Source organism: Cuculus canorus, chromosome 5, assembly GCF_017976375.1.
Source record: "Cuculus canorus isolate bCucCan1 chromosome 5, bCucCan1.pri, whole genome shotgun sequence".
NCBI lineage: Eukaryota > Metazoa > Chordata > Aves > Cuculiformes > Cuculidae > Cuculus > Cuculus canorus.
In genome coordinates this window covers 43663176-43678433 of record NC_071405.1, presented here as the reverse complement: position 1 = coordinate 43678433, position 15258 = coordinate 43663176, and the positions used below count along the sequence as shown (strand labels likewise).

Sequence of the window (15258 nt, the reverse complement as noted above, 5' to 3'; positions counted from 1 at the left end):
TTAGCAAGGATATATTATTTTTCATTGGTAGTTCAAAAATCACTCCTTGGCATCTCAATACTTAATTTACTTTTGCCCCATCTACAATGAATATTTAGAATTTGCTTTTATACATTTCACATTTCCTAGCAACCAGAAGCACTTTCTACAATTTAACAGTGCCATAACACAAGTAAATAAATAAATACATTTTATGCAAGTTATTCAGCCAGTCTTACTGCTTTGCAATTGTAGTAACATTTGTGCTATTCAAGTATGAATGATTAGCAACCCTTCCTCTGCTTAGCTTCCTTTTAAGTTTGTTCTTGCCTAAAATACAGCTTTTTTAATACAAGCAGGTCAAGGTGATCTAAAGTCCTGAAATACCTGATCTATTTGATTTATATTTCTAATTTATTTCAAGATTAATATGCTCTTCTGTACCGCTTACTAGATCTTGAGTTGAATTTCTCAGATTTTGATCTAGTTCACTTTCTTTATGAACTGTGGTTCCTCATTTGGGTTAAGTAAATTCCAACTCTGGCACCAGGCATGCTCCTTTTTCGGGCTAAAACACTGGGAGAAGACTTAAGTCCCTCTGAAAAAAACACACTCAATACCAGCTTGAAGCATTCTCGTTTGAGAATTTTTTACTTCAATGTTTCAAAGTTTGTAAAATATGTAAAATTTGGAATTATATGTAGAATAACTTTTGTAAAATATGCTTTAGCACAGTGTAAGAAAAGAGATCATGTGTGAGTATGGTGAACTTGCCATGAGGTGAACATATGAATTAAAAATATGTAGTAGAAGTATTAAAGATTCTTAATAAATAGCTGAAAAATCACACATCAAATAACAAGTCTAATAGAACAACATGGCAACTACAATGAGATTTACAGCACTGGTAATACTATTGAACTGTTATTTGTTTCCAGCATAGAAGAAACCCATTGAAATGGGCCTTCAGTACTGCTGTAGGAGAGTGTCATACATCCTTCACAGAAAAAGATTATTCTTTTTTGGACAACATTCAAAACCTTCACTCTGCACACTAACATAAAAAAAGTAAAAAAGACAAATAACTTGGATGTCCTCAAAGTAATTTTAAAGTAGATGAAAATATTATAACATCCTCAGACTATCCTTGAACACAAAGCTTGAAGACAATCTTCTGCTGCTGCTACAAAGAGGATGCTATAAACCACCTTTCTTGTTTAGCTATAATGGAGGAAATCTTGGAGGCTGGCAGTTAATATTGTGAAGGAAGAGAAAATATCAAATATAAATAACTGATAATAACCAGTTAAATAACTGATTAAATGTATATTATTAACATAATTCAATAAACTGGAAAACATGAAAAGCTATTATCCGGTTAGGCAAAACACACCCTTGCTTTTAGTGAAAAGATCAGATGTTCTTTCTAACACCTCAAAAAGAACCCACGCATAGCCCAGGTGAGGTCTTTAGCTGACATTAAAATATTTATTGTACTACCCAGTGTTCTTTGTGCTTGAATTTTGTGTTACCTGTATTCACCACTGCTCTGAACAAAGTACCACAGCCTTTTCATGTTAGCTGTTAGCTGAAAGTGAAAGACTAATTAATTCACGTAAAGAAGATAGAACATCTTATGAGGTAAAATTAGCATCATATTTCAGCTTGTCCAAGTTGTAAATATGATGTTAAATACAAAGCTGTTATAATTGCTTTTTATGTAAAACACATTCCTTATTTCTTGTGAAATGAGTGGAAGGTAGCTTGTGTTTATTAGGCAAATGGTTTGTTCTGAAGCTGAGTTGTACAACAGCTGTGAATGAGTGTGTATGTCTCAGTGCACCTGTTTTAAGAAAAAATGTAGTCAGTTGTGATGTTCATTTTTAAATAGTAGGCATAGTATGAAATGTACTATTCTGTCCCTTAGGATCTTTTTCAATAGTAAATTGGCTACAAGCGATATTCAGGCAGTTGAGTGTTGAGAAAATAATGATATAGTCCTTCACTGTCTCATTACCATATTCTAACCATTCAAAGAGAATGATGGAATCAGGAAAAACACTTCTGAGGTTTAAAACAAACAAAGGGAAGAGCCAGAAACCTTTACTGCAAATCAAATTTACTTATGCTCATAAATTCCTATGTGGGTGTCTACAGCCACTGTGAAGTGAAAGAAACTCACTGCTTTGGAAGCCTTATTTGGGCTCGTGAGATCACTGGTTACGGACTTAAACTCACTTCTAGCCTTGACTGAATGTCTTCAAATATCTGGTGATTAACAAACAACACAGAACAGGTAATGCTATGTGTGTATCCAGATTCCTTTGCTATCAATACTTCTACCATTGCCCCATCCTCTCTCACGCTCAGTGCTGAAAGGATAATGATTAATTTTTGTCCGATGTTGACCATCCCCCACAAGATACTCATTCTGGTCAGTTCCTTTGGGGATGAAAAGGGCTTCCTGAAAACGCTTAGTGTCTTTATACAAGTTAATCTAATGGCACAGTGCACTGTGCTGACTCGTCAGATCATACGCAGTGTTGATTCCCCTGGGAAGCTTCTGATACTGAAGCCATGAAGTCCTCCTCTTTTTAAGCCAAAAGTTGGCAGCCTGGATGAGTTGTATCAGTCACCCTACAACCTACTGACAGGGATGCATGGACTAAAGTGTTGGCTCAGGCAGGTGGATATTTCTCTCTTATTTCTAACCTGGGAGAGGTTTTGACTGTTTCTTCAGAGAAATACATTCTGGGGTTTTAGTTGGTGTGTTTGGGTTTTTTTGCTGTTCTTTTCCCCCCATTCCATCCCTCCAACTGTTTTATGCCTAAGTTACTGTCCTGTGTTGGTTTTAATGAGGTAGACCACTACTTTTGTTGATTGGTGTGTCTGATGATTGAAAAATTGCGCTGGCTTAAAAAATAACAGAATGGATGTTTCTGAATACAGATACCGTAAGACAGGGCTTGTCTTCTTTTACAGCTTGAATAGAGCCAGACTCTGATTGTCTATTCTCTTTACTAAAAAATTGACAGTAACAAGATCATTTATTTTTTGTTGAAGGAGGGACATTGTTAGGGTAGTGCCTTATAAAGCATAGTTCTTTGCTACTTTCTCTGATCTGCAAAAGAATTGGCTATGGTTATGCCATCAGGCAGGCTGGCACAAAAGTGGTGCCGGGGACCACTGCTTATGCAATGAGTCTTTGGGGCTTTTTTCTCCGGGATTACTCAAGTCTGGTCCTAAAGACTGAAATCCAGTAGCAGTTACAGTGCCTTTCCTGCTGTTGTTTCATCCGAAAACCAGCATCTATTTCATGTACCCTGAGACTGCTCCACGAACAAATTATGGTCTTAGTTTTTCCTGTAAAGACTCAATCCTGACTTTAACTAGAAGTTTGATGTAGGCAGAATCATACAATCTAAATGCCACCTTTTATTTTGACACAATGCTTTTAAACAATACCATTCAATAGAAAAACAAAGGTAAAATTACAAAACATAGTAATTACCCTTTGCGTAAGGTAGTGGGAGACATTTTGTAAAAATATTTTAATGTTTCTCAAGGTTGTTTTTTTGTGCACAGTTGTTTCAGAGGACTTGACAACTGAGTCAGGAGCCAGCATGGAAATATGAAAGACTTAAGAATAGGCCTGAAGCTTTGAATACTTACAGAAAATAATAATGGAAAGCACAGCTGCACAATCGTTGAAATAATAGAAGTACAAGTATGTTCCACAACATTAACAGCTTTTGATTTGTGCAAACAGCTTGTTTACACTTTGAGTTTACAGCAGGTGACTGAATAAGGTTTCTGCTGATAACATTCAGTAGAAGTATAAGGTCCAATAATTGCTTTCTTTATGGTTTTTTTTTAGGAGATATTTCACATTTCACTGTATTATCAACACCAGGAAGTAAAGAGAGGTGCCTCTCCCTCCATTTAGTTCATGCCTATTTTAGGAAAATCAATCTATCAATGTTGAGTAACAAATATTAGCCAAAATAGCTTTTGGATTTTGTGCTCTCAAAATAGGAGAGTTGCATTTCAGAACAGTAATGGAACATAGTGTTTGTGGCTGAAATTAAAATCAAGGCAGACTCCAATACTTTATCTACTTCTAGAAAAAAAAATACAGTATTATGAGAATTATCACAAATTAGTTATTTGGAAACTCAATGAAATGTAGAAGCTTATGCCCCAAATATAGCTATATATCCTAAGAAGCTACGTCTTCCTGACAGTTTTATGTATGTCATTTCTGCGTTAAAATCAAATGTTGGCTTTGTTAGCCTATTTTAGAAAGAAACTTTGAAAAAAAACCTAAAGATCTCTCCATACACCACATCTTTGTAAACTTTCTGCAAATAGCTTCTGTCTTTTGTTATTTACCTGCCTTAAAGGTCAGGAAGGGGAAAGCAAACTCTAGGATGGCATTTCGCGTAAAGTTCAAAGTAGACATATTGCCGGACTTAGAGCAGGTATGTGCACACCTCTCACTGTGAGTGAGGATGTTGATTAGGTGACAGAGTTAAAATAGAATCTGTAAGTTCTGTGAGCCATTTTCTGAAGGATAAGGGATAGTCCTACTACCAAGCTGAAATACAGGGTGGGAGTGCAGACGACAAGTGAGGTTTGCAATCTTGAATATAAATTTATCTACTACAATGGTTAAAACCCAGAGAAGGTCACCTTATCATCAATGTTTCCTTGTACTTACCAAATTTAGAGACATCAGTGTTTTACAAGATTAATTTTTTCCTGTTTAAGTGAAAGCAAAATTTCCCTGAGTCCTGGGCTTTGAGTCCCAGTAACTTATTTTCTTAAAGTGTTTCCAGATGAGGAATAGTTGTGGGTTACAGGTCTGTGCTTAATATGCTCATCACTTAGAGCCATAAACCTTGAAAGGTAAAAGTCAATGAAGCTGTCACTTTCCATATTCTTGCACTGCTTTGAATTAATTTTAATGGATTTAGATATAGTTACATTTCACTGGATTACATATTTTATAGTAATGAGCCACTAAACAGTTTCATAAAACTCAATATAGAAGTGGAATACATTTTAGCATTCACAATGTGAGTGAAGAGTTAAAATTGCTTTTGGCAATAATAATCTGTGAGATTGGTCCTAGATTTTAGCATTTGTGGATTATGAGCATACAGAGAGAAAACAGTGAAACATGCATCCTTAGGGAGATCTCTGTGTACCAAAGCTGGGAAAGTAACCTGATCACTGCAAACTGGCATTGATGAGCCCTCACTGCCCAGTCAATACACAATGAAAACACAATGGAGAGCACAGTGTCTCTGCAGTCAACACTGAAATTTTGATTTATATACGTGATTTGCATGTCTCATATGCCCTTGACTGCTGCTTACTTACAAATTAAAAATCTAGTTCTTCCGTATTCAGACTGCACTTTTTAAACTTTTTCTTTTTACCCTGGTTTTATTTCTATGCTTGATTTTGCATATTGAAGGCCCCCTAACCAACTCTCTTTTTGCTGATGTATGTATCCTTGGAAAAATGAATTAGAAGACAGGGGAAAGGGTAGAATAGTTTGTGACCCCCACAAAGTTATAAGTATCTGTATGCGTAAAGTGGATATCGTTGCAAAGGTCTAGATCTTAACTGTCAATGTCTCAGTAAGCCTTACTTGAAGACATCAATTATAAGATTTGTAAGATTTTTACAGTTATGAGTGGATAAGGGCAGCAAACACAGTGTTTCCATTTATAAAGTATAGCCAAGTACAGCAGTATCTGGGTGATACTTTTTCTGTTTTAGAAACAATTATACTCAAGAATATTTTGGCCATTCTTTTTATTCTTCCACACAAATCTAAATGTGAAAGAAAACTGATCTGTCTGGTGATAGAAACTGTAGGCCAAAACCAGCTTTGTCTTAAGAAAAAAAATTAAAATTTAAGTCAGAAGAAAGCAAGGCACTTGATAAGTCTAAAGTAAATTTAGTCTCTCTTCAGATAAAAAAAAAAAAGCCCCATATCTCTGGTGGTTACATATCAAGTGTACAGAGAGCCCCATTAATAAGTTTCAGTCAGATCTGAAAACCTCTCAAAAAATGAAGAGTCTTCTTCCTGCTACATACCCCTAGAATTTTCCCTGAGGAAATCGACAAGGGAAATATTCAGGAAAAGATATGCCTGGAACCCTATAGTTGACTAACAGCATTTATTTAGCAACTGTTTTAAGAATAATTGAAATTCTGTAGGTTTTTAAAGCAAAAAAGTCTAATACTGAATCATGAGCTTGACTGAAGTAAAACAATGATCATTTACAAAGAAACCATTTGCCATTAGTCTTTTGTGAAACAGTCATTACCAAGCTGTGTAAGAATGGAGTGATAGGATGCTTTACTATGCACAGTAAGGTCTTCCAGAACAAGTAAAATTTTGTTACAATCTCTTTTTATAGTACTGTGAGAAAGATGTATAAATAGGAGTGTATTAGGAACATAAGGTCCAGGTGCATTGGTAGACAGATTTCAGCAGGAAAATGCAAGAGGTGAACAATTTATTCCGAAGGACTCCTCAGTAATCTTGCACTTGAATAGGAAAAGAAGGCAAATTTTAAGAAGGTGTATTTAAAAATAAAATAAAATTCTGCTGCCTTATTATCCTGTATTCCAAAATGTGCTTACAGACCACAAGCTAATCTAGGCCGTATTTTCTATTTGGCTGTTTATATTTCAGCCATTCTTCTGATCTTCCTTGGATTTTGACATTTATTTATCTGCTGTCTAAATGTCTCTGTTCCTCCTTGCATGAGTTTGTAAATATCTACAAATAAAATATTTTGCCAACTTTATTTTCTTTGGTATCTGAATTTTATTAATAGGATGTTTCTTGAGCTGAAAAATTTAAATAGCTGCTGGTTTATACAATAAAAACTTTCAGTTCACATGAAAATGAATTTATCTTCAGAGTTTATTTTTACATTAATTTTCAGCTTGAAGTCTTTGTTTTGATTGTTATTAGGAATGAGAAACACATTTTAACATCTATTTTAGGATATTTCACACATAAAGCTTGCAGCTCATACAATCCACAACCACTGAGAAATCTCTGGTTCATGAAAATGTGTCCTTAGCCAGCAGAAAATCAGACAAAGGCAAGAAGAGAATGGGAGAGAGAGGGTTTCACTATGTGGAAGCCACACCTAACAGAAAATCCCAGAAGGCATTTAACAGAATAAACCTCCTGAAACAGTCCTGAATTATTTAGATATTTGTAATATAGAGAGAACTTTTTTCTGATTCCAGGTCCAATTGTAACTTCCTCCTCTCATTGCTATGATTTTACCATCTGACCCAGCAGCACAGTTTAAGGAGAAAGAACTTAACAGTTTCTACAATGAAGCAGAGATCGACAACAGATCAAGAGGACGTTCAGTCCTACAGAGCTAACTGGTCCATTAGTTTATTTGAAATTTTAGTGTCTTCCCAATGTTAAAAAAAACATGAGCAACCAGGAGAGAGAATCCTGGCATGCAGTGAAGTAACAAAATTCCTGAAAGAATTACACCATGAAGAGAAATGCTGCAAAAGCCTTGAAGTTTGATGACTAAAAGCCTTCCTTGCTCAAGTTTTTTGCTACCTTCTGCAAGACAAAATCATGAGTCATAGTTGGCCCAAATCTTCTTAAATTGCTGCTAACAGAGACACTGCCATGGCAAGTCACAGAAAAAGCTCACCTCTAACATTTCTGAGTATCACATTCTATTATCTGCTATTTACAGAATGACAGACAGCTAATAAAATTCCAAGTAGAAATTTACATCCTCACATAGCTTACAAGTCATCTTATTTTCTATCTCTATCACAATCCACTGTCAAATTAGTTGCTGCTTTGCTTCAACTGGACATTTACTATATAAACCTTCTTAAGTGTTTAAAAATTAATATTAAAATCTCTTTTTTGATCCTTTTAAATAAAAGCTAAACACACACAGAATAGTCTAACAGTGGTGTTAATTCACATATCTATTTCGACAGCTACAACTGGAACAAAAACGTCTTGGACAGAGAACATATTCAGAAGCTATATAAAGCCAGGTGGAACATCAGAGATACATCTTCCCCATTTAGCACACCACACAAAAAAAAAGACAAAGTGTCTTTGACACATTAAACGTATCAGGGTTGTGCTCAATAAAAAAGGCTGATTTATTAAACATAAGTGGCAACCATTGCCACAGAATAGCCTTTAATTTATATTGCTTTTAATTCACAGCTAGCAATGAAGTTTATCAGCTCCCAGGTCATAAAGGCTACAGATTTTAGATGGCATGGAATAGACAGAACCGCACTGCTGTGTAACCTTCCCACGAGAAGGCAAAAGAAAACATTATTATTGCAACAGAAACATAATGTCCCAATGACTGAGAGAGTCTGAAGAGCGGGTAGATAAAGGAGAAAAGAGTACATGGGAAGTAAGAAGCTCATGAGTTTGAGGGGCTTGCTGACTTGCTATAGGTCTCAAGAGGGAATGGCCTGAAGCTCCACCAGGGGAGGTTCAGGTTGGGTATCAGAAAAAAATTCTTCACAGAAAGAGTCATTGGGCACTGGAACAGGCTGCCCAGGGAGGTGGTCGAGTCGCCTTACCTGGAGGTGTTTAAGGAACAGGTGGATGGAGTGCTTAGGGACATGGTTTAGGGAGTGTTAGGAATGGTTGGACTCGATGATCCAGTGGGTCCTTTCCAACCTGGTGATTCTGTGATTCTGTGAAAGGCTAAACAATTTCTTAAGTCTAGGGGTATATTGAAGAATTATATACCCAAAGACGTCTGAGGTGAAGAAGAAATGCTGCCAGGCTGAAGTATCAATAGAGGACATGATCAGTAGAAAAGCAAGTCAGCAACACCAGATGGTTATATTCCAACAGGATTTTAATACAGTGATTAAGTTTTTATGACTGCATCCTAGCAGCTCAGACACCTGATTCTTGACAGCCAGAGGGCAGGAAACATTGGCAGAAGCAATAGAGGTGATTTGGGGAATCACAGACACATCATTACTTCAGGATTAGCGTTTCATACAAATTTTGTCAGAACTAAATGTACACATGAATGTAGCTTCCCCACAGCTACCAACAACAATACTTGGTTTATAAAAGCACCAGAATGTGTAATAATTTCTGAGATCGATTCATTGTATTAACAAATAATACTTGTGACCAAGCTGCAAGAGGAGCACATTGTTACTGTAAGTATAGGCTGTAGTTCCCACTGTAACAACAGCCACAAACTACACTGTATTGCAAAAGAATAATTTTTTTCATTTCATTTAATACTGGTACATATACAAGTACACACTCACACATATATTACTCTTTACAGTGTGTATGAAAGAAAAGGATATAACATGGAAAGGTTGTGCAACTTTTCAGCAAAATGGTAAAAAGTTCTTCTATCTTTAGATTACATTCTGCCAGATATTTTATGCAAATAAGAATTCTATTGAAAGTTACTTTATGAGCTTCTAGACTGAAAATCATTCAGTGAATGAAATCTACCTACATTCACAGCCCCTTTTCATTACATAATTCCTATCCTAAAGAAAGACACAAACATGAGACCAGAAAAGGTTTATGTGCTCTGCATGTAATCCTATTTATAAGCTATACTATTAATCAATTAAATGCATAATATGTTTACATCAAACAACTTGAGAATATATAGTTTGCCACTGAGGCTTACAATTCTCCAACTCTTTTATTAAAGATGATCAGATTTCGATGAATATGCTTCAACGAGACAGTGTGCACCACCTTACAGTGTGCCAAGGAACACTGGCATGTTAGAAACCTTTTCCAATCAGTGGGAACTTCCCTGGACTGCAACAACTTCTCAGATACAATGGGCAGTGGCTTAGCAACTTCATTCGCCAGTAGTTATTTTCTGTTATTCAGCAAAGTTCAGACGCAATTCAACACTGAGAAAACAACTGTGTCTACAGTATTATACCCCTACAAAAAGCCAAGGTGAAGCAGGAAGACAGCAAAGGCAAGTGCAATGACAACAAATTGGCTGTATAACTGAAGGCATAAACACAAAAATTTCAGGCTCTTACCTTATACAATCCACCTCAGAGAATATTTCAATGTCTGATAAGAAATATGTTACTATATTGAAATATCCTGGTGTAATGAAGTTAGTAACCTGCAAAAGTTTGTTTCTGTTTTCTAAATTAATAACTAACCTCTGAAAAAACTTGATTTTCCTGCTAAATTCACACTGGTTTTCTTACTTTTTCTTCTGGCTTGATGTACTATACCCTGACTGTATTTCTGCAAAGCTCACTGTTATTATAGGTAGTTATTACCCAAAACTAAACCAGCCATTTTTCTCTGAGAATCAATATAAAATTTCTGGCTGGCTTTGGAATACTTCCCTTTACCTTGTTACAGATTTTTGTCTCCAGGTGAGCTTATTGCAGCTTTTTCTACTCAAAGACACTTAGTGGCATATTGCTGTTTGAAACCAATATCAAATTTCAAAGAAACAGGTAACAGCTTCAGATGCTGACAGAAACAGTCTTCAGGTCAACTGCATGAACCTCCAAAATGAAACAGCACATAAGAGAACACTGCAGAACATTTTAACACAAAGATGGCTAACTGCACGTAAAAACGTGGAGAGAGAAAAGAGGGAAAATTACACGAACCATTTTTCCATAGGAGTTCTGACAGGATAACCATAACATCTCTCTGCACTTATTAAAGGGAGAGCAGGGACAGGTAACCAAGAGGAGTTACAGGTGTTACTGTTGAGCAGCTAATTCATGTGCAGATTTATCACTTTTGTCATTTCTGTGTTACTAACACACTCATATTTCTAAACAAGAATACTTACAAAATTTCTGAGTTTTGTGAGAATGAATCATACATAAGTACCTACTATTGAGAGAAGTCTTACCTGCTACCAAGGATTGGCTCCCCAGAGGCTCCCAAAGCAGAATAGTCCATACCATAGAAATTCAGCCCTAGGAGTATTTTATTCCTCCATTTTGAATCAGGATCCAGTACTTGAACACAGGCTCGTACCCAGGGAAGAGGGGAATTTGGACCAGGTCTGGCAAATCAGCAAAAAACAAACAGGTTGTCGGGAACAGTACACATTCATTGCCAGCTTTCTCTTTTTGACTAGTGTAACTGTGAAGAGCAAACGATGGCACACAAAAATCAGTGAAGGTTAACCTACAATCCTATGAAGTTTAAATGCACATTCTTCAGTGGCTTGAACTACAAAGCAGGCTTGCTCACTCTTTAATTTCTGATTTATTTTTATGGCGAAGTCACACAGAAGTCAGTTTCATTTGGAACCCAACTTAAGTGCTTCTATGCAAATGCACATAGCACGGGGAATAAACGAGCCAGAGATGTGTTTGCCCCAGAAGGGCTATGATCTCATTAGCATCATAGAGACATGGTGGGATGGATCCTATGATTGGAGTGTTGGGATAGAGCGATATAGGCTCTTTAGGAAGGACAGGCTGGGGAGGTGACAAGGGGTTGTTGCTTTCTATGTCAATAATGAGCTGGAGTGCATGAAGGTCCACCTGGATATGGATGAGGAGCTGACTAAGAGGCTTTGGGTCAGGATTAAAGGGAGAGCAGGGACAGGTGACATTAGAGTGGGAGTCTGATATAGGACACTAGATAGGTAGAGTGAATGGATGAGGCCTTCTAAAGACAGCCTCATGTTGGCAAGCCCTGGTCCACATGGGGGACTTCAGACACCCTGATATCTGTTGGAGGGACAATACAGCAGGGAATAAGCAGTCCAGGAGATTCTTGGAGTGCATTGGTATCTTCCTTCTCCAAGTGACAGAAGAGCCAGTGGAGGAAAGGTGTTATGCTGGACCTTCTTCTCACCAACAAGGAAGGACTAGTGCAGAATGTGAAGGTCAGGGGAAGCCATGGCTGCAGTGACAATGGAATGGTGGAGTGGAAGACCCTTAGAGCAATGAGGAAGGTGTGCAGCAAGCTCACTATCCTGAACTTAAGGAGAACAGCCTTTGGCCTTCTCAGGGATCTGCTTGGTAGAGCACCATGGGACAAAGCCCTGGAGGGGAGAAAGGCCCAAGAGAGCTTGTTAATATTCAAGGATCCCTTCCTCCAAGCTCAGCAGCGATGCATCCCAACAAAGAGGAAGTCAGGCAGAAACACCAGGAGGACTGCATGGATGAACACGAAGCTCCTGGACAGACTTAAACTCCAACCAGAAGCCTATAAAGGGTGGAAGCAAGGGCAGAAAGCCTGGGAGGAATACAGAGAAATTGTTTGAACAGCCAGGGATCAGGTTAGAAAAGCTAAAGCCCTCATAGAATTAAGTCTGACCAAGGACATCAAGGGCAACAGGAAAAGCTTCTGTAGGTACGTCAGTAATCAAAGGAAGACTAAGGAGAATGTGGGCCCTCTCTGGAAGGAAACACGAGACCTGTATACCCGGGATATGGAGAAGGCTGAGGTAGTCAATGACTTTTTTGCCTCAGTCTTCCCTGGCAAGTGCTCAAGCCATACCACCCAAGTTGCGGTAGACAAAGGCAGGGACTGGGAGACCGAAGAGCTGCACACTGAAGGAAAAGATCAAATATGAGACCATACAGGGAAGCTGAAGGTGCAGAAATCCGTGGGACCTGATGAGGTGCACGCACGGGTCCTGAGATAACTGGCAGATGAAGTTGCTAAGTCACTACCCATCATATTTGAGAAGTCGTGGCAGTCCGTGGGAGTTCCCACTGGCTGGAAAAGGGAAAACATAACCTCCCACTTTTAAAAAAGACAAAAAGGAAGACTCGGGGAACTACAGGACAGTCAGTCTCACCTCTGTGCCTTCCAAGATCATGAAGCAGATCCACCTGAAAACACTGCTGAGGCACATGGAAAATAAGGAGGTGATTAGTGACAACCAGCATGGCTTCACTAAGGGCAAATCATGTCTGACAAATTGGTGGCCTTCTACAATAGGGCTACGGCGTTAGTGGTTAAAGGAAGAGTAACTGACATCATCTACCTGGACTTGAACAAAGCATTTCACACTGTCCCACATGACATTTTTGTCTCTAAATCACGGACACATTAATTTGACAGATAGACCACTCAGTGGATAAAGAATCCCAAGCACAAATACAGGCTCAGCAAAGAATGTATTGAGAGTAGCCCTGAAGAAAAGGACTTGGGGGTGCAGGTGGATGAGAAGGTAAATATGAGCCAGCAATCTGCATTTGCAGCCCACAAAGCCAACTGTATCCTAGGTTGCATCAATAGAAGTGTGACCAGCACAACAAGGGAGGGGATTCTGCCACTCTTCTGTGCTCTCATGAGTCCCTACCTGGAGTACTGCTTTCAGTTCTGGTGTCCTCAGCCCAGGAATTACATGGATCTGTCAGAGCGAGTCCAGAGGAGGGCTATGAAGATGATGAGAGGCCTGGAGCACCTCTCATACTGAGAGAGTTGGGTTTGTTTAGCCTAAAAAAGTCTATGGGGAGAACTTACAGCAGCCTTCCAGTACTTACAGGGGGCCTACAGGAACAACAGGGAGGGGCTCGTTATCAGGGAGTGTAGCAATAGGTCAAGGGGCAACAGTTTTAAGCTGAAAGAGGGGAGAATTAGCTTAAATACTAGGGAGAAATTTTTTACTGTGAGGGTGGTGAGGCACTGGAACAGGTTGTCCAGACAAGTCATGAATGCCCCATCCCTGGACTTGTTCAAGGCCAGGCTTCATGAGGTTTTGAGCAACCTCACCCAGTGGAATGTCTCCCTGTCCACAGCAGGGGGTTGGAACCGCATGATATTTAAGGTACCTTCAAATCTAAACCATTCTATGATTCTATGATATTTGCAAAACTTCTTCCAGTGGGAAAGAAAAGCTTTCCACCTAGGACATTTTCTCTGTCACTGTGTCTGGCACAACGCCCACATGATAATTTAAAACTCTGCATAACTTCAGTTGTTTTCCAATACTGTCCTCAATGTTTTTATTGTAAACTGGCACAACACACTTGGACAAAATCCACCATTTACTTAAAGAAAGACAGAATCAGTGACTGGTAAGCAACACAGGTTTTAATGACTGTTTAACACTTATTTATGGATAAAACCCAAAATAAGCAATTACTTCACAGAAAGCTACATTAAGAAAAAGAGTACAGCCTCAATATATAGAGTCATCGAACTGTCACACATACAGTGTCGGGATATTCTGCTCATTCCATTTCTGACTCAGAGAGGAGAGCAAGCTTTATAGCAATGCTAATGAAAATAAATAAATATTTAAACAAAGCTTTAAACTAGATGTGAAGGCGGAGGGGGAGGAGACCAGGCTAGTTGGGAATGAGCCTGGAAGCGTGACTCCAGCGACTGAGATATGGTGTGCTGGAGAGGACCGCCAGTACACCACCACAGAGCAAGTGGGGGCGAGTACAGCTGGGGACAGCAAGAATGAAACTGGCACTGTGGAGTTAGTTATTCCAAGGACCAGTCAATTGGGAATGAACTCTATTCCCTTTATGAGGGCTGAAGGTTCACCAGCCCAGCTGAAGTGAATTTACACCAATGCACGCAGCATGGGCAATAAGAAGGAGGAGCTGGAAGCTGTTGTAGGGCAAGGTGACTATGATGTTGTTGCCATCACAGAAACGTGGTGGGATTACTCATATAACTGGAGTACAGCTATGGGGGGGGGGGGTATAAACTCTTCAGGCGGGACAGGAAGGGTAGAAAAGGAGGTGGGGTAGCCCTCTATGTTAAAGAGTGCTTCGATACCCTTGAACTGGATTACGGTGAGGAAGGGACTGAGTGCCTATGAGTTAAAATCAGAGGAGCCCACAAGAAGGCAGACATTGTGATGGGAGTCTGTTATAGACCACCCAGCCAAGAAGAAGCAGTTAATGAGCTCTTCTATAAACAGCTGGGGATAGTCTCTACATCTCTATCTCTTGTCCTCGTGGATGAATTCAATCTTCCAGATATCTGCTGGGAGTACAATACAGCAGAAAGGAAGCAGTCTAGGAGGTTCCTGGAGTGCGTGGAAGAAAATTTCCTCACACAACTGGTTAGTGAACTAACAAGGAATGGTGCCCTCCTCGACCTGTTGTTTGTGAATAGAGAAGTTCTTGTGGCAGATGTGGCCGTTGGAGGACGCCTGGGAACAAGCGATCATGAGATTACAGGGTTTTCAGTTCTAGGTGGGATAAAGAAGCGGATTAGCAAAACAGTCACATTAAACTTTCAGAGGGCTGACTTTGGACTGTTCA

General features: G+C 38.9%; 1 protein-coding gene across 3 annotated transcripts in view; it reads right to left on the bottom strand.

The window, feature by feature from the left end:
• Window positions 1-15258, bottom strand: part of CHID1 (chitinase domain containing 1) — a 139992-nt gene that overhangs the window by 79430 nt on the left and 45304 nt on the right. For all 3 annotated transcript variants that reach the window (XM_054068301.1, XM_054068303.1, XM_054068304.1), the window contains one exon: window positions 10917-11072. In XM_054068301.1, coding sequence (XP_053924276.1) covers window positions 10917-11072 — 156 coding nt within the window. The remainder of the gene's footprint in view (window positions 1-10916; window positions 11073-15258) is intronic.